Here is a 26,452-nt window from a genome sequence, read left to right as displayed (position 1 = left end):
ATGTGGTAGGTAGGTTATGCTTCTCCACCTTGGAGAAGTAGCCTTCTGTAGGAGACGTCCGTTGTGTCCTAGCAGTACACTCCCTCCTCCGCCATCACCTAAGCTATATGCTCTAGGCGTTCCCCCTAAAAGGGCTGTGTGGGTCCTTCTGTTATGGTGGGCTAACTATGTGGGTAGTCTGGTAGGCTTGGTTGGCCCCTAGTCCAGTTGGCTGCCCCCAAGTCCAGGCGGTTGCCAGGCCCTGCCTTGTGGAGATGCTGCTGGCTACTGTTTAGTTGGGCCTGGTCACAAGGTGGCTGGTTGCAGAACCCTAGGGGACCCCAGAGCTAGTGCTGGCTCACTGGTGGGCAGAGTCAGGGTCTCAAAGACTCTAGAGCTGCTGCCCACACACTGGCAGGTGAAGCCAGATCTGGGGTTAGTGCTGGACTATTGGCAAGCAGAACTGCTTCCTGGAGTCTGGCTGCAGGGCCAGGGATCCCAGAGCTCATTTCAGATTGCTGGAGTAGGGGGGAGGCCAGTTCCTGAAACAGTTGGGTATGGGGTCTGGGGTGTCCCAAAGGTTGTGCTGGCCTGCTAGTGGTCAGGGCCAGGGCACAGCTGGTCCCAGGGCAGGGTCTGGCTTGCTTCTGCTGTCTGCCCCCTAGTGGGTGAGGCTGGTCTAGAGGCTAGTGCAGGCTTCCTGGCAGGAAGGGCTGGTGCCTGTCCACTGGTGGTTAGAGCTGGGTCTTGGCCCTTTGGTGGGTAGGGCTGTGTCTAGGGGTGTGTCTAGAGGTCAGGAAGTCTTTAGGCAGGCTGTCTGTTGATGGATGGGGCTGTGTCCCCGCCCAGTTAGTTGTCTAACCTGAGGCACCCGAGCACTGACCCCTACAGGGTGCTGAGTGGGGCCAGGTCTTGGTGCTAATGAGCCAAGATGACAGCAGCCAGCAACAGTGTTCATGTGTCTGAGCACTCCCTAGTATGTCTGCCACCAGTGTCCATGTCTCCAGGGTGAGCCGCAGCTGCTCCCTGCCTCTCCAGAAGACTCTCCAAGACCAGCAGGTGGGTCTTGTCCAGGCTCCTATCAAATTACTGCTTTTGCCCTGGGTCCCACTACACATGAGATTTTGTGTGTGCCCTTTAAGAGTGAAGTCCCTATTTCCCCCACTCTGTGGGGCTCCTGCAATTAAGCCCTGCTGGGCTTCAAAGCCAAATGCTCTGGGGGCTTGTCTTCCTGGTGCCAGAACTCCAGGCTGTGGAGCCTGACATGGGGCTCAGAACTCTCACTCCTGTGGAAGAACTTCTGCAATATAATTATCCTCTAATTTGGGGCTGCCCACCTGGGGGGTACGGGATATGATTATACTGTGAGTCCATCCCTCCTACCTGTCTTGTTGTGGTTCCTTCTTTACGTCTGGTTCCTTCTTTACGTCTTTAGTTGTAGATCTTTTCTGGTAGGTCCCACTCTTTTTCACTGATGGGTGTTCTGCAGGAAACTGTGATTTTGGTGTGCTCCTGAGAGGAGATGAGCTCAGGGTCTTTCTACCTTGCCATCTTGGCTGCTCTCCTTATGAGAGCAGTATGAGCAGTGGTCATACGTGCATACTGAAGCATCATGGCAGATGGACACCGAACTCCCAGTGTTGACACGTGGGCTGAGTTTTGTGGCCAATAGGAGGCAGTTTATGATAAAAGATGCTTAGGCAAGGTTAAGCGAAGGGGTGCAGAGCTTCCTTGCACTCTCAGAGCTGCCATGTGTTTACCCTGTTTTCAATTCCTTTGCATATATAACTAGAAGTGGCTTGCTGGATGATATGATAGTTCTAATTTTTTTTTTTTTTTTGAGGAATCCCCATACTGTTGTCCAATTTACATTCCCACCAAGAGCACACAAGGATTCCCTTTTCTCCATATCCTCTCCAACATTTGTTATTTGTACACTTTTTGATGACAGTCATTCTGACTGGTGTGAGGTGATATCTCATTGTGGTTTTGATTTGCATTTCTCTAATAATCAGCAATGTTGAGCATCTTTTCATATGCCTGCTAGCCATCTGTATGTCTTGTTTGGAAAAATGCCTATTCAGGTCTTCTGCCTGTTCTTTGATATTGAGTTGTATGAACTATTTATATATTTTGGATATTAATCCCTTGCTGGTCATATCATTTGCAAATATTTTCTCCCATTTTGTAGGTTGTCTTTTTATTTTATCAATGGTTTCCTTTGTTTTGCAAAAGCTTTTAAGTTTAATTAGCTCCCATTTGTTTATTTTTGCTTTTATCTCTTTTTAGGGTTTTCTACATATAAAATCATGTTATCCACAAATAGTGACAGTTTTACTTCTTCCTTTCCAGTTTGGGTGCTTTTTATTTCTTTTTCTTGCCTAATTGCTCTGGCTAGGACTTCCAATACTATGTTGAATAAAACTGGTGAGAGTGGGCATCCTTGTCTTGCTCCTGATCTTAGAGGAAATGCTTTCAGCTTTTTGTCATTGAGAATGACGTTGGCTGTCAGCTTGACATATATAGCCTTTATTTTGTTGAGGCATGTTCCCTCTATGCCCCCTTTGTTGAGTTTTTATCATAAATGGATGTTAAATTTTCTCAAATGCTTTTTCTGCATCTACTAAGATGATCATATGATTTTTATCCTTTATTTTATTAATGTGGTGTATCACACTGATTGATCTGCAGATACTGAACCATGCTAGCATGCCTGGAATAAATCCCACTTGATCATCGTATATGATCCATTTAATGTGCTGATGAATTTGGTTTGCTAACATTTGGCTGAGGATTTTTGCATCTATCTTCATCAGAGATATTGGCCTTTAGTTTTCTTTTCTTGTAATGTCCCTGTCTGGTTTTGGTATCAGGATAATTCTAGGCTCATAAAACGAGTCTGGAAGTGTTCAATCCTCTTCTATTTTTTGGAAGAGTTTGAGAAGTACAGGTATTCTTAAATGTTTGGGAGAATTCATCAGTGAAATAATTTGAGAAAATTATTTAACTTCTGAGCCTGTTATATAAAATGGAAATATATACTTACCTACATCATATAATTTTTTTTTCAAAGATTTATTTATTGATTGATTGATTGATTGATTGCTATGTTGGATCTTCGTTTCTGTGCTAGGGCTTCCTCTGGTTGCGGCAAGCAGGGGCCACTCTTCATCGCGGTGCGCGGGCCTCTCACTATCGTGGCCTCTCTTGTTGCGGGGCACAGGCTCCAGACGTGCAGGCTCAGTAGTTGTGGCTCACGGGCCTAGTTGCTCTGCAGCATGTGGGATCTTCCCAGACCAGGGCTCGAACCCGTGTCCCCTGCATTGGCAGGCGGATTCTCAACCACTGCGCCACCAGGGAAGCCCCATCATATAATTTTTATATGAATTAATAACAGAAGAAAATACATAATATAGTATATAGAATCAAGTAAATATACAATAAATATTAGGTCTCTGCCTATTACCCCACTTCCAAAATAAAAGCACAGTCTCTCAAATATGCCTCATCTGGATAGTCATTCCCACTCGGCTATGGTCAAGATGAGAAGGGGCTCAGTAAATACTAATTTTAGCATAACCTGTGGAAATAATTCTATGAGAAAACTGCTCATTTACTCTGGGGGCAACTTTTAAGTTATGGTTACTTAAAACTCAAGCTTTCAATGCAGCAAATTACCCCCATTAGGTGTGACAGTAAAGAATAAAAGCATCTGTACTATACAATCCATCTCATTTACTTTGTGTTTCCTCTTTGAATTGATTTTAGAAATACAACAAACCTTTGATGAAGGAACTGCTGAAGAACTTGAGGGTGAAGTGTCTCTTGATGTTTTCAAAGACTGAACAGGTCTTTCTTTACCTATATAAGAAAATATAAAATGCAATTTTCTACCTTATTTGCTTTCAACTAGAGTGATTTTGTAAATGAATAAATAAGGGGTGGAGGTCATACACTTATTTTAATAGTGAAATCTTTATTACATTATTAAATTAAATCTGTTAATATCTAAATCCTCCTATCTTAGAGGCTGGGCACCATCAAAAATTTCAAATAACCTAGAACCAAAGGACAGCATATATGGCAATCTAGGCCATATCAATGCCAGTTAGCAAACACGGAACCACAGAGAAGACCTCAGGAAAGGCAAAAAACATTTTAAAATCATAAATGCTTCCTCCTCCAAGTTCCGAAAAGTTAACTTTTAACACATCACACTAAAAATCCAATGGAGGTTATTATATAGATACTACCAAAGAGAATTAGCTAATTACTAGCTAATTAAGCTATAGCTCAAAGAGAAAGGTTTGTAGAAAACTTAGCAGGTATTCATGAAATGTTTTAAAAAAATTAAAACTAGAAAACTATAATAGAGCACTCACTCATCCAGTACCTGATATGAATGAGTACCTAAATATTTGTTAAATGGTGAAAAATAAATTTGTATGCGATAAAGTCACTAACCTTTATCTTTGGTCACTTCAGACACTCACATAGTGCTCTATGTGTACTATTGTTTTAATGGAAATATAAGCCAGAAAATAAATTTAAATATTATTTTAGTCGGTTCAACGAAAACAACAAAAATGGGTTTAGTTAAATATAATCTTAAAAATAACAGTGAGCTGTTGTAACAGAAAAACGTTTCATTAAATTATCTATATGTCAACTGTAACAGATATCCTCTGCTTTCAAGTGCTAGGAAAACTTTAATTACAGAGAAGAGGAAAAAGTAGCACCAAGTTTGGAGTGACACAGAAACTGGTCAAGACTGGATAGTGGGTTAAGGCCAGGAAAGCAGTCAAGAGCAAAAGCGGAGACAAAACGATCTTGAAACTGAGGCAAAGCCAGCTTCAGTCAAAAAGCCTCTTAAGCTCTTCCTGCTATGGTCAAGACAGCGAAGTAAGGGCCTGGAGGTCAAGGGCTTCCAACCACCTGGCGACGTAGTGAATAACATCTCTTTCCAATGTCCTGCAGAGCCGGAAAGGCTTTCTCAAGACGCCCCCCACAGCTCCCCGCACCCACAACACGTGGCAACGTGTGAAGATATTTCTGATTGCCACAGTGGGTGAGTGCCACTGACACATAGTAAGCAGAGGTTAGGGATGCTGCTAAACGTGCTACAAATGCACAGGGCAGCACAACAAACAAAGAATTATCCAGCCTCAAATGTCAGTAGTGCTGAGGTTGAAAACTCCTGCTCTAGGCACAGTATTCCAACTGTGAAGCTCCAATAGTCTTAAAAAAGACCTAACTCTAGAATCTTTTAACTTGTGGTACCATTAAGAGACTTTCACACTAAGCAAGTTTAAAAGTTCTTACAGACCTTAAAAATCAAAAGCAAAATGATACCAACCATCACTACATCCCCAAATGGCTAAGAACATGGTTTATTTAGTCATTCCCTACTGTATTTCCATTGCACATGGCAAATTCCATATCATAATGTGACAGTGTCAGTCTATCCCACTGCACCAAAAGCCCCTAGAGGAACAAGTATCATAGCTCATTTTTTTCCAAATACCCAAGGCCTACCTAGTTGAGTCCTTTAAGAAAAGAGTAGGCACTCACAAACTGGTGAAAAGATGAATTCTTTTTCTACCCTTAGGATTCAATGACCTCCCCAGTCTATTCTGATTAAGTATTTCCTTGAGAGATGAAGAACTGGACCAATCAGCACAGCACACTATGTTAATTAAAGACATAATTATAGGCTCAATTCTGGCACACAGCAGCTAAACACAGCAAAAAACTTTCACAAGCAGCTGTTAATCTCTTATTTAGCACCTCCTTTACAAACAAAACATCAGCACTACAGGTATGCCAAGTATGGTATCCAAGTGTAGTCTTAGGATCTTTCATGATTTTAGCTGCATAAGACTAATTTAAGCAGATTTCAACCAATCTCAGTGTGCAGAAGCAAAGGAACATTGAAGGAGAGGGCAGTGGTTTATCAAATATCAACATATATTCATATATACCGGTGGCATGAAGGGCAGGGACAGGCAAGAAGCAAAGGATAAAGAAAAAGGATGATACAGATGGCAGCAGAAAGAGCACAAAAACGGTAAATAGAAATATCCTGATCCTACTGATGTTGGCTCCTTTCTGCCAGTGACTTGTCTACTCTACAGATCTCAACCTCCTATGAGGTGGCAGTTGCTGACTGGGAGTGTCTAGCCCAGACAACAAACCCACATGTCTCCCCAAATCCTACTACCTGAGTCTGCTATTGTTCAACTCTGGTTCCAACAGCAGACTAATGGAGCAGGTATACACTTTTCCCATTTCTATAACCTCTATCAATTATAGCCCCCCACCCTTCACGATCCCAAATCACAATCTAGCTCAAAACTCACCTCTTTCTGGCTTTCCTTCATTCTGCCGTTTGTAGGAGGCACCAGCACGCACGGACTCTAGGGAAAGGTGGGCAGGGAGGAATTAACACCAGCACCTCTGTGCCCAGGAGGAACAAGAGAAGAACCCAGAAGTAGGAGTAATGAGAACAGGAACTTCTGAGCATTTGCCAGTGACCCTAACCGCCTTCCTACCCTGCTTTCAAGTTGGGCTGCCTGAGCAAACACCAATGAAGAGAAATAAATAACAGAATAGGAGAAAAACTCTGTTTAAGATTGGGTCCAACAACAATGATGTATGAAGATGAGGCTAACCAAGGACAGCATGAGCAGAAAGAAATGAGAAAAGGATCCTATGGTAAGACACCAAAAGTTGAAGACGGGGATCACACATCTTACTTATCACTATAAGCATCTAATCTAATCTCCTCCATAAAGTCAATATTCAAAGGATTAAAGAATGACACCAAAAAATCAAGAGTGAAAGATGAATCACCACTAGAAATCAAAAAGGACACCTGGGAAAGTTTTCATGGTATATCATATCAGTTCCCTGAGCATAGGACGGCTACCGGCAAGCAGTCATTCTGACGTGTTCTCAACAGGTAGCCTATTACTAAATCTTGCTAATTCTTTTTATACGAACTCTCTCATATATGGATTTTCCTTATAAACAAATCCACAGCTACTTGATCTCCTAATTATCCCATACTTAGAATCTTGTAAATATTTTGTTAGTTTCCTTACCTGCAAACTCTTAATGATGCAGATGGAATCGGCTTTCTAAATAGCCTAAATAAACTAGAAGGGGCTCTCAGCTATATTTCCAATAAGTTTTCTTATCATTTATTTCAAATTATTCTACTATAGATCCCAAATTGCCAATTTTATCTTTTTTCTGAGAAAATAATACATTTTCTGAATCACTTTGGCACTGTCAGCACCTTGCATTAAAAAAAAAATTCAAGAAACATCACACAAATATTGCCATCTTACTTTTGCAAGAATGTTGAAGACGCAGTATCCTTATCTAATTGTTCACTGATGTCATCAGAAAGTTTTGTTCCTCCTGAGCAGCTGATGTGTTTTTATCTAAGTTTCACTATGAACACTATTTATTGCTCATTTCCTCTTTGTTTTAGGCAAATCCTTAGTTCACTTATAGTAATTGTTGAAATCCTTATCATAGGCAACTATTTCATAAACTACTAACTTTATTCTTTTATTTTCACACTCTTATTTCCCTTTTATATAAAATTCTTCACCCGTTTACTTAATCTTATTTTAATAAGTGTTTATTTTTGTTAACCTGGCTCAAATTCTTTGTAGATCAAGAGATCAGGACAATGATTTTTTTTATAGGAGTGTCTGGGGATTGGGCCTGGCTCACACTAGCTGTTGAGAATGAACTGTCTGCACCTCTTCCAAACTCTTAAGTTCAGTGACTCCACACTGGTAGCCTGAAATCAGCCATGGTAAAAGTATTCACTCCACGAATATTGGCAAACGTCACAATCAGGTGTTTTTCCCCTGAAGAGTCAGTTTACTAAACACACCACTGGTGCTGTGTTGATTGATTTTGATTCCAAATTTCAGAAACACTGTAGGAATTACTGCATTTAACTACAGATTCCCATCCATGCTACCTTCAACAGACCTGGGCTATTTAATAATATCCTAACAGACAGTAAAACCACCCAGCTGAATCCAGCTCAGACTGCAAAATCATAAACAAGTGGTTGTTTTAGTCCACTAAATTTTAGAGTATTTTTTTTTTTAACACAAGAGATAATAGAAACAACCCATTGTGCTTAAACTCTTTATCCCAGAGTTTCCAATGATCTGCTTACATTAAAACTGAAGGTCTTTCTTCTTGTCCTCTACTACTGCAGCTTAATGATTCATACACAAGTTCTTCTTAATATTTTACCATTTGCTTTTCATGCCTTTGTACGTTTCTGTTTGTCATCCTACATCTTCCTACCTTTCTCTTTTTTCTTTGTTGGTTATTGTTCCTTAAATATGAATGTTCCTCCTATCCTCAATCCTTTTTGTTTTGTTATTCTTCCGTGGCTCCAACCAATATTATGAAGACAAATGTCTCTCAAATCCACTTCTTTCACTCACACTTCTGTATTTCTAATTGACAGAATGCTATTCCTTGGCTACTCAGCCATTACCTCAAATTCATCTCACATGTGATCTTAGTAAGCAGAAACTAACTCCTACTTGAGAGCAGGGCAAAAGGGCTCAACACATTCCTGCCTTTGCTGTGATTTGCTAAAGAAAATGAGTTCTAAAGTAGGATGAAGGAAAGAAACCAGGAAAGAAAAATTCTAAAGTTGGCAATATGGAAATCAAAATCCAAGTCAATGTATTGGTGAGTGAAAGAATAAATGGTGAGGAAGACAATGAACAAGAATTTCAAATACTGGTTCCATAGACTAGATATAAAGTTCTTCCCACGCAGGTGAAATGAAAGCCAGAGAAGCAGCTTAATGTTACAATAAACATTTAAAAGTTCTGTAAGAATTTAACAATATTTGCTGTCTCTTTGAATATAATAGCTGTAAATCTGATACGATCTTTCAGAAATATACTTTCTTGCTGATGTGTTCTCCTGATGAAAGCAGCGATGAACTTAACCAGACTCACCCAATCCTATCAAGTATTATTAATTATTGATAACCCATATAGGGGCAAAATACACTGCTAGGAAAAAAAATTAAAACCATCCCTAGAGGGACTTCCCTGGAGGTCCAGTGGTTAAGATTTCGCCTTCCAGTGCAGGGGGTGCAGGTTTGATCCCTGGTTGGGGAGCTAAGTTCCCACATGCCTCGTGGCCAAAAAACCAAAAAACATAAAACAGAAGCAATATTGTAACAAATTCAGTAAAGACTTTTAAAAAATGGTCCACATCAAAAAAAAAAAATCTTAAAAAAAAAAATCACTGGAGATAATAAAATTAGGGGCTACATCTTGCAAACTATTAAATTCTTGGTACAGTGCCTGATGTATAAGAGAAAACCAGATACTTCTGAACGTCTTATCAATAAACAAATAAACTTAACAGCTCAGGTAGTAGATTCATCTCTCCTTTGATAGCTGAAGCATTAAAGGGGAAATTAAGATATGAACAAATGAAGATGTGGTGGCTATAAAGATGCTGAGGAAATGATTCATTTTTCTGGATCATGGATGAAGACATGCAAATGTGGGGCTCTTGGTTAGGAAGAACATGATTTCTCAGAGATCTACTGGTTTATTCAAGAAGGTATGAAACAGGGAATTCTCTGGAGGTCCAGTGGTTAGGACTCCGCACTTCTGTAGCAGGGGGCACAGGTTCATCCAGACACAGGGGTAGAAAAAGCTCTCTCTGTATCACCTCTGCTTCCCACAAATAACAAACTTTTGGAGGTAAGAGATCCAACAAGTTGAAATAAAGGCATATTAACTATGAATACATGGAAGTGCATTTCTGAAGAGAACTTCCCTTTAATACATCAGTTACAACCACATGGGCTCACTTTTTAAAATATAAGTAAAATATTACATCATCTGTACATATTATGAACATGCACAACAGGGATGCTATAAATGCCTACACACAGGAAAATGCCACTAATTGATTACTGTTTCAGAACCTCCATCACTCAGGTGCCAGAAAAGCTAAAGCTGTACTCCTGGGATTCACCCAGAAAACTCACAGCCAAAGCTCTTTGTGATATAATAAATAGACTCTCACACACAAGAATACATTGTAGAATCTAATTCAATAGCACACTTACAGCCTGGATCAGTTAACAGCCCACGATTAAATTCCTCATGAAACAACTCATCCCAATAACCCTTCTCCACTTTCCTCCTTCCACCAACTTCTGCCCACTCCTCAGATATCCCCTAAAATGCCTACTCCCATGTAATGATTTGTCTCCTTCTCTAACCCATAAACTCAGAGGGCAAAGACTAGATCTGTCTTGCTTGGCAAACCATTTATATGAAATATATTTTTGTTGAATGATTTTATGAGTACTGAACATAAATACAATGACTTTCAAACCAAGAAACACTATAAAATTTAGCTGCTAAGAAAATAGGTTCTTACTGCGTAACAAACATGATCTGATGGTAAAGCCTTATTTCCATATTCCCATTATCATTTACACCCGCACAGAAAAGCCTTCTTTCTAAAGGCAGAATTAAATCTCTAAATTTTATTGGAATTTCAGCTATGATCCAAAAATTCATGTGGACTTCCAAATTCATTCACAGCCAACAGGTATTAAGACATGTGTCTTTTCCCATTATACTTAAGTTCAATAATAGAGTCTATCTTCCAAATACACTCTTCTCAAAATAGTATTTTTAATTCTTGTACATTTTCAGTTATTGTAGAAGATATGCTTTCGAAAAGGATTAAACACTGATGAATAAGTCTTTCTTAAAAATATCTTTCATTCTTAATAATGGCTGCTGATATTGAGAAAATAAGGGGAGGCTGGGCCCAAAGTCAGAGCTATAGAAAATCAGATACAGACCAACAAAAACAATAAACTTACAAATCTTCCATAGTAATGACATTTAAAAAATTCAACCAAAATGTCACACAACCTAATTTATATATGAGCATCACTGGTAAATGTGACTAATCTGCAGCAAATGTTTAGAATGAATTAACAAAGAGTTTGTAAATACTTAACATAATCATCCCTAGGAGCCACAACAGATTTACAAAACAAAGCAAGGCAATCTTTATGTCATTGTTTCCATAGTGGAAATGCTTTGTAATCCTCAAGTGGAAAAGAAAACAAGATGGGGAATAAGAACTGGTTGAATAACAGCAAACAATGCAGATAAATGGCTGTGGTCCACAGAGGGAGGTGCCTAGAGGTTTCTATATTGGGCCTTATGCTACTCAACATAATTTTTTTTAACATCTTTTTTTTTTTTTAACATCTTTATTGGAGTATAATTGTTTTACATTGGTGTTAGTTTCTGCTTTATAACACAACATAATTATTAATGATTAATACAAAACACATAAAGCATACTTCATTTGTAGATAAAACAAAGCTGTTTTTATCTGCTGCTAAATACATAGGATCACTGAAGAGATTTTAAGACCTTTATGGAAGAGAATTATAAGCCAAAGTTAACTACATGAAATATATCATTCCAAGATTTTTTTTTTAATGCATTAACTACAAACAAATAATTGCAGCTGAAAAAAGTACAGGCTGCAGGGCTTTTTGTTTCATAGTAATATATGTGAAAATGGCCTAGGTTTCAGTTGCCTGCAGTTTCAGTAAGGACCAGTAATACAATATGGTTGACAAAATAAAAGTTCACTTCTGGCATCATGACTTAAAAGGAATAGAAAGAAAATTAGGAAAGCAAAAGGTCTGAAAACCATGTCAAATGAAAGGAACAGCTGAAGGAACTAAATATATTTAAACCTGGAAAAAAAAAAATCGAAAAGATTATGATGGTACTTTTCAAATGCACAAACGGTTCCAACAAAAAAAGAAATATCTTTACGGCTCTAAGATAAATAACTAGTATTAAGTAGACATTATAGCAAAACATTTTAATTGTTTTTTAAAATGAGCTATACAAAAATGGAAAGACTGTACTGTGATACAGTAAACATCACAGGAAGTACTTTAACAAAAAGTCTCCCATACCCATATGGGAGACTAAACATAGTGATTATTATTAATGCTATTATCCTAAACAGAAGGTAAACAGCAAAAGTATAAGATAGGAAAACAATGAGATTCATTTGAGAGAAGGTAGGGAAAAAGGAAATAAATATCTAAGAGATAGTTGACAAATGGGGAGATGTTTTGTTAGATTAATTAGAATAAAATAAACTTCAAGTAAACATACACAAGGTATACATAACAAAACAATTTTAACTATAGCAGTATCATAATAATCTGTTAATAAACAGATTAAGAGGACAACCTACACTGTTAGCATGTAAATATGAACAACAATAAGGAATGAAAAATAGTATCGTAGTCACCATTATGACCAGGTTAGTCCACTTAAGTTATAGGCAGAAAATTCTTAAACGTGAAACACAAGGTGTAAACAGTTTGATTTAGGAAGATAATTAGTCTATGTCAGTACAAAGTTCCATAAGATTTAACCCAAAAGGCTAAGTAGAAAAAATTTAATTAAATAACATGTGTGGACATGTGTGCACACGTGTGCATGTGTGTAAGCACAAAATGGGAACTAAGCAGCTGAGATGAAAAAGTAATAATCATTCTGTGGCTTAAAATTAAGCACAGATACATTAAGTGCACAGAACAATTGTGAAGAATTAGTCCTAAAATAATTACCATGGACAAACTACTAGTGATTATTAAAATAAATAAAATTACTCTGAAAAGTATGAACAAGAAGCAAAAAATTAAACGTTAAAGAATTAACAAAATGAGGGCATAAGGAATATGAAAATTATTTTTTACCTGTTACAGAAACATTTAAAATCTTTGTCAAAATTTCAATTTACATTGGAAAACTAAATTAACCCATCACTGTTAATTAGCCCAGTTTAAGTGACTGATAACTGAAGGATGATATTTCTCAGTCCTTTTTTGAAGAAAAGCAAGGTGCCATCAACATTTGTGAGATTTAGATTTAAAGCAAAAACCATTATCACAGATATGTAAAATAACAATTACTTTTTCCTTTTATTGTTTAAAGCAAGACTTTTACTGTTAACTTTTTGGAAGATGATCTCATATAACTATTCTAAAAACTATTTAATGAAAGGAGTACAGAAAAACATTTCAACAGTTCAGCCCAAACAGCTAAGGAATCAACCAAAGTAACCCGTAAAGAGAGTTTTCCCAGAACAAACTTTTTTTTCTTGATTAAAGAACTTTACTTTCAAAGCTAAATGACTTAAGAAAATAAACATAAAGGCATTAACAAAGTCATACACTCTATTTCATTCAATTCACACCAGATTTTAGTCTCCCAACTTTCTCTGTTATCCTTCCATCACTGCAAGATATTAAAGGTATTAGACCTCAGAGGATGGGGAAAGCATATCGCAGACACTAAGACAGGAGCATCACTGTGTGACTCTACATTTCATCTTGAGATTTGAGAGTTTTGGCCACTGAGAACCAGGCCAAAGGCAGACAGAAGATGCCTCCCTAGGAATCTGTTTTAGAGGAGAAATGTAAAAAATAAGGCTAATTCAACAGTAACTTAAATAACTTAATAGCTTCACTATAAGCTGTAAAGAAGGATCTCAAGCTTCCATTTTACTCACGTTTTGTTAAAAAGGCTTCAATATCAGTTTCCAAAGACACTTTCTTCCTCTTAACCAAATTATTAATAGATTTGGATTTAAGTCACACACATCTAAAAAAATATCGTCGGTCTTAGAAGGTATATCTGGCTAATTTGGGATATTTAGGTCTGCGCATGTGAGCATAAATTAGACTTAGAGGTTATTTATCCACTTGAAGGGTGAGGGGAGAAAAAGGAAGTAAAGCATAGGAGAAAATACCAAACTTTTAACACTGAACTCCACAGTAAAACTTTCAGTTACCTGGAACTATTCCAAGAATATTTTAAGCAGTCAGGCACGTGTAAGTGACTATGTTTGTTTTAAATCCTTCAAATGGCATTCTTACACATATATCCAAAAATATGTTTTTTGGAAACCCCACTCTACCTAGCTCTGGAAACAGCAGACAAGTGATAAATGTTTGTTAAATACAGGAATCCAGCAACAGCTACAATGGAGACAATCTAATGATCTGAAGTGATCTTCCATCACTCTGAACATGCAGGAGGCAAAGATTGTGGAACTAAAAACCTTATCATTTGAAAAAAACAGTTAAAAGGAAGGAAGTTAAAAAGGAAAGAAAAATTATTTGCTTATAATTCCTTCTACCTAGAAGATACTTCTCCACCTGCAGAAGTCTGAAATAAAAGATAAGCCCAAATGTCATTTCCTCCATGGCATGTTCTTCCATCCCCAGAGTGAGAGTCTCTTACCCTGACCGGCTGTCATGTTAACTCATTTACGACATAACGAGCCTTACATCAAAGTTATACTTTACATGTTATATTTACATAATGATAAAATTGTTATTAGTTGGGGAAAAATACACATATATATTCTAGTTCCTTGGTGACAGGGACATCGTTCTAACACAGTGCCCTGGATACAGAAGGCATGAGGAAGTGTTTTGTGAATGAGCTCACCTGCAGGTAGTAGAGTCTAGAATGACAACACAGGAAAGCGTTACCTAGAAAAGTTGCTTCATTTATTTATTCCAACACATACCGAGCAACTGGGCCAGGATGACATGCACTGAATGCCATGCATGTCCAGGCACTCCAAACTTAAAAAAAACAAAAAAACAAATTGGAGGTTGGGAAAGAATGAACCTAAGGTAGGTTTTAGCTCTAAATTCTATAAGGCTATATACCTTATATTTAGGGGGATCCACTAATATTTTTCATGAAAAATATAAATAGATTTCCCCTAGTGACAGAAGATTAAAGAGGTTGGATCAGCTCAGGAATTAGCAGAAAATACAGGAGGTGTGTGAGTTGCCAACATGATTACAACCTCTTCCACGCTGAAGAACTAGAAGTGAAATGTCATATAGACTGCAATTTAAATGGTTTCAAAGTGTGTGTGTGTGTGTGTATGTGTGTGTATGACATTCATTATACTATTCTTTCAACTTTTCTGTAAGTTTGAGATTTTTCAAATAAAGAGTTAAAAATAATAACACATATAAGGCAATCTGACTCAATACGTTCTTATCAGTGGAGGTTGCCAAAAAAAAAAAAAAAAAAGGAGAACTCTTAAAAATACATACTTCTATGTTGAGACTGATGGAAAGAGTAAGTTTTGCTTCTTTCTGGGGAGTAACTTCTACTGCTGACACTGGAGCCAGATCTGCTGTGTGGAGAATCCTTTCGGCCTGCAGGTGATTCTCTGAAAAAAGGAGTGTCTCTTTTATGAGGAGACCGGTCTCTCACATAATGGGAAGAGTAGAAACTTTTTCTTCTAAAGCCGTCTCTCATGTCCCTTTGAAGAAAAAACAAAATAAGTTAATTATATCCTATACTCTCTATATACAAGCTCAAATGGCAAAAGCTCTGGTTACAAACCACTGTTTGTGTTGTAATTTATGTCCCCTTTTTCTACCACCACCTAATTTCTGAAATCAGTCAACAAAATGAAACTTTATCAGTGAATTATGTCATTTTTTCAGTTTGGGGTAGAACCAGGTGGTTAAGTGCAAAAGTTACTTTATTTTAAGCAAGCACAAAAATTTTTTAATGTGAAAAAGTCATATAGTCTCTACTTCTGCTTGCTACTAACAACATACCACACAGCTACCATACTCTCAAAGACACCTAGAGAATGCCAAAGATTTCCCCAATGAGACAGTTCATGGTCTACTATCCTCTTCTAAGTACAGTATATACCACTGGTTTTCAACTCGTGTGATTCCCCGCTGCCCTCCATGATAATTTGGCAACATCTACAGACACTTTTGTTGTTACAACTGGAGAGGAGGGAATGCCCCTACTGGTTAGGGGCAGGATGCTCCTAAAATGCTACAATGCCCAGGACAACACCCACACATATACACAGTAAAAAACTATGCAACCCAAAGTGTTGACAATGCCAAGGCTGAGAAAGCCTGGTATATACCTATTAAATCCTTGCTCTCTGAATTTACAACAGATTGTTGCCAATCTCTAAATACCAACTTTTTATATCATCTTTACTTTTATAAATTAAATTTCCTTAGTAAGCAATATCATCAACTCAAAGCAAAAAGTAAGCCCAAGTAATAAAGATTTATAAAGCAAAACTATCTTTATAACAGTAAAGCAAATTAAAATTATTAAATACAACTATGAAGACACAAGCCTCGGACTTCCCTGGTGGCACAGTGGTTAAGAATCCGCCTACCAACACAGGGGACACAGGTTCAAGCCCTGGTCCAGGAAGATCCCACATGCCGCGGAGCAACTAAGCCCTTGCACCACAACTACTGAGCCCGCATGCCACAACTACTGAAGCCCGCATGCCTAGAGCCTGTGCTCAGCAACAAGAGAAGCCACTGCAATGAGAAGCCCGCTCACCGCAACAAAGAGTAGCCCCCGCTCGCCACAACTAGAGAAAGCCCGCGCAGCAATGAAGACTCAACGCAGCCAAAAATAAACAAATAAATTAATTAATTAAAAAAGAAAGACACAAGCCTCTATTTAAAAGAACACTTGGAGTCAAACAGGTTTTAATTGAAGATTTAGTAAATGTACCTCCATATTAAAATTAGAGACCATTATCTTCAGACAGAAGAATGCTAAAAAGACGAGCCAATTGTATGAAATTTCAACTGCTCAGAAAATAATTTCAGCATATTGACTGGTAGTCCACAATATATAAGTAGGTTGTTGTCATTAACTGATTAATACCCAAACTATATCCTCTTTCCAGATATAATTTTCTCTGTGCAAAAGTAGAAAACAGTTAAAACTCATTTATGATAAATAAACTCAGACAAAATACTAATACTGAAATAAAGCATTAAAGAAATTCCAATATATTCAAGTTCAATCACTAAAGCTATAGAAATCATATCAATATCACTGAGAGCTGAAGTAAGTAGCTATATATGTATTACACAGATTTTAGGAACTGTACCAGGCGCTGGGGACCCAATGGTGAACCACATGCATGCAGTCCCTACCATTACGGAACTCTCAGGGTAGTGGGAGAGGCTGATATTAAACATACAGACAAAACATGTAGCCAATGGTGTATGCAGGGAGACTAGGAGTCTACTTAGTCTAGGCAAGAGACACTGGTGACTTAGATAAGGTGGGAGCAGGGGAAGGGTCACAAATTCAACATGCACAAGAGTGCAGTTTTGTAGACTCAACGAGACAAGGTAAATGTTTGACTAACGAGTGTGAGAGATGGTGGATGACAAGATGATACCCAGAATTCTGGCACGATGGATTACTGAAATAAGAAAAACAGACTTGAGAAATAGGGACAGGGTGGGAGATCCACATTTAGACTTGATAGTGCTATATTTGAGATGCTCATGTAATATCTTGGTAGGCAACTACAGATACTGGTGATAATATCAGAAGAGATATTTGGCTATAACTATAAATTTGTCTGTAAACAGGCAGTATTTAAAAGCCTTGGGTATAGATGAAAACAAAGGATAAAAAGTGCAGAAGGCCCAGAATCTAGGGCTAGAAAACTGCCACACTGAGAAGGAGATGGGCTGTCTGAGAAGAATGAAATAGAGTGGCTACAGAAACATGAGGCACAGGTGAGTAAGTTATCAGGGAAGGCGATGAAAGAGTGCTCCAAGAAGGAGAATAAAGGTTTCATACAGCGAAAGTAAATGAGCTCTTCCTGATAACTTACTCAGGAAATGGAGAAGAACAGGCCCACATTCAGAGGAGAGACTGCCTATCTTCTCTGGAGGGAATGGAAAGATGAAATGCTGAACTACAGTTTCCTAATCCTGACACCAGATGGCAGTAAAATCACAACAGCACAGTTGAGAGCTGTCAGAGCGGCTTGGGGTGGCTAGATACACACGGGGGAAGTGCACGTCAGATTTTAATATCTTAGAGCAGAGTAACGTCTCTCCTCTCCTTCACATCAGCATCTCCTACTGACCATCAGATTAAGCAAAAACATCACCACAGGCGTCAGCTACCGTAAGTACATGGTACTACTTTGATAAAGTGGTAATATTAGCCAAGTCATTTATTCATGTGTGTATGTATGCATATTTTTTCATATCTATATATCTCTGTCCCAATATATGAAAGGCACTATGAGGAGTTACTCTGGCTCTGAAGAAGCTTAATATCTAATGGGGGGATGGGGAATAAATGTTCCAGAAGGCTGGTACTGTAATTTAGAAGAGACATATATACATATTAATAGATGAAAAACTGACCAAGGAGTCTTTAAGCAAAGGTGAAATTTAGATCAATATTGTCTAAGAGAAATATAATCAAGGCACAGATGATGTAGTCATATTTCAAAAGTAAAGAGAAACAGGTGAAATTAATTTTAGCAATATTTTACTTAACCCAATATATCTAAAATATTAGCAACATGTAATCAATATTAAAAAATTTAGTGAGATACTTTATATTCTCTCTTTCATCTTACAGCTTGAAAATCCAGTGTGTATTTTACACTTACACAATATCTCAGTCTGAACTGGCCACATTTTTTTTTTTTTTTTTTGGCTGTGTTGGGTCTTCGTTTCTATGCGAGGTCTTTCTCTAGTTGTGGCAAGCGGGGGCCACTCTTCATCGCAGTGCGCGGGCCTTTCACTGTCACAGCCTCTCTTGTTGCAGGACACAGGCTCCAGACGCGCAGGCTCAGTAGTTGTGGCTCACGGGCCTAGCTGCTCCGCGGCATGTGGGATCTTCCCAGACCAGGGCTCGAACCCGTGTCCCCTGCATTGGCAGGCAGATTCTCAACCACTGCGCCACCAGGGAAGCCCCTGAACTGGCCACATCTTAAGTGCTCAACAGGCACATTCAGCTAGTGGCTCCCATATGAACAGCACAGATTTAGATGGTGGGAAAAGCATTCCAAGCTTCAAGAAAAAGCAGAGAAGGATTAAAGGATATTATGCAAACAAGAAGAGAAGTAGTCAGAACAGTGAAAACTTAAAAAAGCAGTAACTAAAAAACAAAGGAAGAAATTTTTGAAAAGGGAAAAGGTAGTTAATATCAAATACTGCAGAGGCTGGAAGAGATCTTCATATTTAAAACCTAAGAGTCACATGACCAGTGAGTGGGCTGTCCAGTAAAACTTTGGAAACCAAATCAGACTATAAGAAATTATGACATATCTACTAAAGGAGTTAAACTACTTTTCTTCTAAAAAAAAAAAAAAGTTTGGCAGAGGGAAGAAGGAAGAGAATTGGGACAATACTCTGAGGAAAGGGGCTTACTTGGTCATATTTGGAAGTTGGGGGGAAAAGGCTAATTTCCTATTGAAGGAGAAACTGATAATCCAAGACACAAAAATGGTAACTGACAAAGAAGGAGCCAAAAATCACCAGGAAAAAAATGGGACAAAGGAACTAAGTAGAAGAGAATAGCACTGAAGCCAAGAAGAGAAGAACACGAAAAGGATAAAGAGGAAAATTCTCATTTCAAGAAGAAAAAATATGAGAAATCTGTCTTCACAAGTCCTTTACCTCAGTAACATAATTCTAGAAGTCATTAATAGAAAGTAAAGAAAGTAAGGACATGAACAGACGCTTAAGGCAGAGTGGAAAGTATTTGTCCTTTGGGGGAAAGTATTCATTTGAGCAGTGTTCCTCAAAATGCAGGTCCCCAGACCTTCATCAGCATTACCTTGGGAAGGTGATAGAAATTCAAATTCAGGGCATCAAACCACACCTACTGAATCAGAATCTCTGGGAGTGAGACCAAGGATTCCGGGCTTTAACAAGGCTCTCCAGGTGATTCTGTTGCACAGGAAACTTTGAGAAGGACTGAACTAGACAAACTCACTAACGTCTAAGAGCTGTATACGTATAAATATGGTATCTTTAATTCAAAAACAGAAACTCAGGGCTAATGATAGAGGCAGAACATTTTCCAGTGTTGATGATTGTAGGGTTTGACCATGCCAGTGGAGAGCTAAAGAGCTGAAAACACAAGAAAGAACTGGTGTTAATTAAAAGCATCATCAAATCAGGATAGGGAGGGATGGAGGAGAAGACTATATGCCAGAAACTATAATAATCCAGGAACAAGAAATGGGGTCCTGGAAATTCATCAAAGAGTACAAAGATGAGGACAGGTGGTACAAATGGAGAAGTTCAGAGATGACACTGGAACTGTGGCTTGGAGGAGGTAATAAGGAGCAAGAAGTATGCCCAGAACTCATCTCAAGAATCAAGGAATTAGGAGGCAAGTGAGTTGGGAGGTAAGTGGTTTCAACTCTTGGAAGTTAGGTTCCTGTTGCAGAAAATGGATGGAAAGAACAATAGAAAATATATCCACTCTACTTTGATACTAAAAGACCAAGTCTTTGCCCTCATGAAGCCTATATTGTAATGGAGAAGACATAAATACAACATTTCAGACTGACAGGCAGTATAAAGAAAGGTAGATGTGAGGGAGGTTATTTTTGATGGGATGATCAGGAAGAACATCTCTGAGAAGGTAATATCTGAGCAGAGATGTAACAGAGGGGATGGAACCCAACAAAGAATGAGGCAGTAGAGAGACCAGATGTACATTTACAATGATCACTCTAACTGCTCTGTGAAGGCATCATATGTTGGTGCCAAGGACACAATGATGAGTCAGAGAGCTTTCTTGGCGTTTATAGAATTATACAGCACCAACATTTCAAATATAATACTAGCTCTATGTATAGGACTTAACAGAAGCATAACTAGTAGAGGAAGGAAAGGGACTGCTAAGGCCCTCTGTGAACTAGCCTCCTAAGTACTAAAAGCCCCTCCCAAAGTAACTACTGACTCCATGACCTTGAACAAGTTACTTAACCTCCTTATGCCTTAATTTCGTCATCTACAAGGGGGGGATAATAACAGTACCTACTTACAGCTGCAAGGAGTAAATGAGATATTATATGTAAAGCACTTAGAACAGGGCCTGGTACAGAGCACTCAACAGATGTTAGCTAATTCTATTGACAGTATTACCCCACTATGATTTCCATCAAATCGGTATAAAGGCTTATTCAAGAAATTAGCTAAGCGTGCCAATACAACCGCTTGATAGCTTTGTCATTCAGAAAAAACTATGAAATCTTACATATTTGTTAAGAGTTTAAAACCTACTCAAAATAATAAAACCTCCAGAACAAGACTTCCACTTGACTTCCCAAGCAATTTGCTTTACAGAAGATGAACTGTGGATAATTCAGTGTAAAGAATGGCAGTTATGGAGTTCTGTACACAGACAAAACACATATAAAGTGAAAAGTAGGCAGAATGGCCATTTGCTAGACTAGGGGGTCAACAAACATTTGTGTAAAGGTCCAACTACAAATATTTTAGGTTTTGTGGGCCATATGGTCTCCATCACAACTCCTCAACACTCCACTCTAACACAACAGCAGCCACAGATGATATGTAAACCAATGTGTGTGGCTGTGTTCCAATAAAACTTTATTTACAAAAATAGACAGCTGGTCAGATTTGGCCCATGGGTTATAATTTGCTGATCCCAATGTAAACAATTATGTACTTCTTGAAGGTTTCCAAACACAATTTATTAAAGAATAAAGAGTTTACCTATAGCTTCCTTTTTCTCACAGAACACAAAGAAAAGTATGGGGATTTTTTTCACCTTACCCCTTGCCAATATCTCAAGATTTTTATGCGTTAGAAGTTTAATTGTATTTTGGAGAGCAAATTAGTTACATAATGATAGAAATATGTTTTGGCTGATTCATATTTTCTTTTCTACCAGAGACCTGACTTTATATGTTTACAATGTAATTGTAAATATACAAATTTAATGTTTATTTACTTAAAATATAAAAAAGCCTTTCTCAAAATATGTTCCACAAAATACTAATCCACAACTGTGGGAAACACTGAGTTTAATAAAATTAAACACCTTTATTTACAGTGACACTTCTCAGAGCATTCTCTGCAGGAAGACACAGACTCAAAAATTAGTTCAGCTGCTCATGTATGGCCTTTGATCTTAATTTACTTCCTAACTCCTTTAAGCACAGCAACTTTGCAATGAATGGTATCTATGACTATAGTTTTAAGCTTTAGTCTTTTCATTATCCATTATCTTATTTTTAACCTTCCCCCAAACATATGGATCCTCAAGTTATAAAATATTTTACCTAACTTTGAGACAACGTGGGGAAGAGGGTGATAGATTCTCTTTCCTTTAACACATACTATGACAAATTCAGGCTGACTAAAAAGCTAAATGTTTGGAAGGAAGGGATAGGAGAAAAAGACCTGTCTCTCTGTCTGTCTGTCTGTCTCTGTCTCTCTCTCTCTCTCTATATATATATATATATATATTTAAAAGATACTAAATAATTATAAGTCAACAGGAAGAAACCACTGTGTATCAAAATACCAAGTTTAAACTACATACCAAAAAAGTGCCTAAAGTTGAAAATTTAATTAGATTTAAAGCAAATTTCCAATTAAGAGGGAAAATTCCAACATCTGATGGCAGTCTTAAATGTTAGTCTTTAATAATTTAATGAATGTTGACAAACCTTTGAACAAGATGAAAACACCAATAAAAAGTAGATGAAGGATATGAAGATAAATCAATGAAAGACAAATGTATCACCTCACTAAATATTTAATATAACTCAAGTTATTTTAATTTTTCCCTATCAAATAGGCAAATGATCCCATCCAATAGTGAAAATTAGGGTGGGATATATAAGCCTCATCATGAATAATACACAATTTGGGTTGGGCTGGAAATTGCTAGGGATTTACTGGTCCTAAAAAGAAAAATACTACTCTAGTCCGTAAAACAGAGTTAGACTTCAAGGTCCACACTGTCAGAATGCCTTTCTTATCTTTAAATAACAAGTTTCCTTTCTCTCTTCCTCTATTTATATTCTGTACAAATCTCACTTTTTCTAGGCTCAATCTAATGTTACAAAATGCTACACAATACTTTGAATTCCTTCTTTTTCTAGGCATAACACCTGGTTAATTTAGTTTGCACTTGGTTTCAAACGTCAACCATAAGGGTTTCTATCTTTGAGAGAAAAAAGTCACATAGCTATCAATCCATAAATAAGATGGGTGTCAATGTATATCACTAGTGCACGTGATATTAGTTTTATGAAACAACTGAGTCTTAATTTTCTTAAATTTTTGTCTTCCACTATAATTTATGACAGACTTAGGTAAAAATGGATATACAAGGACTTAGCTGTTTTGTTCTTTTTTTCTTTAAATTAAGATAATGTGGCAAGGACAAATTGAGCAACCTTGTATCTTTTACCTTATGCCTAAACAAAACCCTTTCATTTACTTCTATTTCTTTGGCATAAAATGTAATGTAAGAGTGCAATGAGTTTTTAAAGCATGTAATTCAACAGAAAATCAACAGTGCTTTCATCTGTAAACTTATTCCTAGTAAAATCAAGGAATTTTTTCCTTTCTTTTCAGATGATTTCTATAATGTGATTGTAGTACTTCATAATGTAAGTTTTAAATTTTTACTTTTATTTAATTAGAAATTAGTTGTTAAGTTTTTTTTTCTTTCATTTCATTGATAGTTCCTATTTATCAAGTGGAAGACCAAATATTTCACAATTATTTAGTAAATCAGTTTGACTATTATAAACAACTTATGTAACTAAATATTTTCTGATGTCAATATTCTCTTAAGTTCCCTATTTTAGATTTTAAAAATTGATCTTCCACTACTCAAAGCCACCTCCCTCCAACACCAACCTTCCAATCCAAAAAGAAATCTGGATAGCTAATATTCTCCACAGTAATTAAGTAGCTGTAATTATACTTCAAAGAGGAAAAGCAACCTCTAGAAACAGTTTCCTGATGCTTAATGTACTCAAGTGACGAGTACAGCTATTATTACTGCTCTGAGAGTCTGATACTCTAAATGCAAAAAAAACCTACTTATCCAAATTATGAATATGAAAAACAGTCAAAATACATGCAAGGATAAAAAAGGATTCTATTAGTGAGGCTCCTTAGTATACTGATGGTTCTCAAGTGACAGTGATTTTGCTCCAAGCAGGACATGTGGCAATACCTGAAGACATGACATTTTTTACTGGCACAACAGGGGGATACTACTAGCGTCTAGTGGGTAAAGGTCAGGGGTGCTGCTAAACAACCTACAATAAACAGGAAAGACCCCCTCAATAAAAAACTGCCCAGCCCAAAATGCCAATAGTGTCAAAGTTCAGAAATCCTGAGAGACAGACAGACACACGTGCATGCACGCGGGCACACACACACACACTCAAATTTAATCTATCAGTTTAAGAAATAAGAAGAAACATTCTAAAGCTTTCTTGGAACCACTTAACACTTCTAAAATGTTACTTTATAACATACCTAACATCAAGTATTAAAATTCCTTCAACTCTTCTAAACATTCAAATTATATGTTACATTTTCAAGTAAAGTATTTTCTACTCTATTTTCAATCTTTAATTGAAATAGTTAAGAGCATAGACTCTGGAACAAGTCTGCCAGGTTTCAAATCCTGGCTCCATCATTTGGTTACCATGGGAGAGGTGTGACAGTTACTTAACTTCTCTGTGCCTGTTTCGTCATCTATAAAACGGGAATGATGGATTAAGAGGAATAATGCCTACATAATTCATAATACATAATAAGTATTCATACTTATTAACTCAAATTTAAAAAAAAAAAACACTGAAAATACCAAGTGTTGACAAGGATGTGAAACAACTGAAATTCACATGTGTTGCAGATGGGAATATAAATGGGTGCAAAGCTGCTAGCTCTCAGTCCACAAATCACCACAGGACTAACAAATGCACATCATCATCAGTGACGAATCGCACTGCATTTTTCAAAGGCTTTTGGATTAGTCACGGTGCATCTGTTACTCAGTTCATACACAGACAACAAAGCATGTAGTTTTGTTGCCTTCTTGTTCCCAGTGATAAACCCACATGATATTTTATAAAAATGGATAATTGAAAGAGAATTAGTCAACAAAGACAAAAGTGCAGCCAAGAAACAAAGAAGTGACAATGATAGGAGTGGAATTCAAATTGAACATAAATGGAGTTACGGAAGAAACAGGTGACCATGGGAATGTTGACAATGTTGCCTTCAAGATATGCAGCCTGAGGAAATTGGTGAAGGCAAACTTATTGAAGGCAAACAACGAAAGGAACTGTGACAAAAAAGGATGAAGATGTCCCAGAGGAAGTGAGGCTAAGAAAAAAATTCACATTAAAGGAACTCTCAGAGATATTTCACGGCAATGAAAATGCAAAGGATAAAATGTTGGAAACTAATCCAAACTCAGAATGGAGTACGTATGACCATTCACCAAGGCATAAAAAAGATGCTTGCTTCGAGAAGAAGACAAACACTGTTCAAACTGCTCTTGATAAGTTTTTTTTACAAAGAAATAAAACTCAAACGCTCAATGTTTCTAATGTTATAAATTACAGTGTATTAAATGAATATTAGTTTTACCATTTATTTTACTTCCCTATACATTTCTATTGAAAGAGTTTAATGTTTTGACAAAAGGTTTTACAAGTCACAACGACTGTAATTATTCTCATTGACTGTTAAGATGGCTTTATGTCAGAATAATGATCACCTTTGGAGAGGAAGAAGAAAATAACTGAATAGGTGCATGAAGAAGCTTCTGGGGTGCAAGTAATGTTCTATTTCTTAACCTGGATGTGGTTACACTTACGGTTAACACTGAGCTATACACCTTGATTTGTGTACTTTATGTATGTTATATGCTCTAATAAGTGTCTATGAAAAAGAAAGGTATTGGGACTTCCCTGGTGGCACAGTGGTTAAGAATCCATCTGCCAATGCAGGGGACACAGGTTCGATCCCTGGTCCGGGAAGATCCCACATGCCACAGAGCAACTAAGCCCGTGCACCACAACTACTGAGCCTGCACTCTAGTGCCCACGAGCCACAACTACTGAAGCCCATGCACTCTAGGGCCAGTGCTCCACAGCAAGAGAAGCCACTGCTATGAGAAGCCCACGCACTGCAACGAAGAGTAGCCCCCGATCGCCGCAACTAGAGAAAGCCCCTGCGCAGCAACGAAGACCCAACTCAGGAAAAAAAAAAGAAAGGTGTTTATTTTCCTCTAAAAATGTGATATACAAAAATTTAGCTCCTTATCACTTAAAATGATGTGAAGGGATTTTTTAAAGAAAGCAAACAGAACTTTCATCTTCGAGAAAAGAATCTTCATTTTTAATATTTATTTTAAGGGAAAACAAATTGTAAGACCAACTACTGTCTAAAAATCATTATTATATTTTAAAGATTTATTTCGAACACCTGAACAGCATAGCATTACTCGCCAAACCC

The 26,452-nt window shown here is 37.5% G+C and overlaps 1 protein-coding gene across 6 annotated transcripts in view; it reads right to left on the bottom strand.

The window, feature by feature from the left end:
- PPHLN1 (periphilin 1) overlaps positions 1–26,452 on the bottom strand; it is a 152,174-nt gene that overhangs the window by 78,970 nt on the left and 46,752 nt on the right. For 4 of the 6 annotated variants that reach the window (XM_068560062.1, XM_068560065.1, XM_068560059.1 and 1 more), the window contains 3 exons: positions 15,200–15,411; positions 6,339–6,395; positions 3,761–3,840 (listed from right to left, as the gene is read on the bottom strand). In XM_068560062.1, coding sequence (XP_068416163.1) covers positions 3,761–3,840; positions 6,339–6,395; positions 15,200–15,411 — 349 coding nt within the window. The remainder of the gene's footprint in view (positions 1–3,760; positions 3,841–6,338; positions 6,396–15,199; positions 15,412–26,452) is intronic. The other 2 variants (XM_068560064.1, XM_068560061.1) reach the window with 1 other exon arrangement.

This window comes from Eschrichtius robustus, chromosome 13 (genome assembly GCF_028021215.1).
Source record: "Eschrichtius robustus isolate mEscRob2 chromosome 13, mEscRob2.pri, whole genome shotgun sequence".
NCBI lineage: Eukaryota > Metazoa > Chordata > Mammalia > Artiodactyla > Eschrichtiidae > Eschrichtius > Eschrichtius robustus.
The sequence above is the reverse complement of the archived record's forward strand: the minus strand, read 5'-3'. Positions and strand labels throughout refer to the sequence as shown.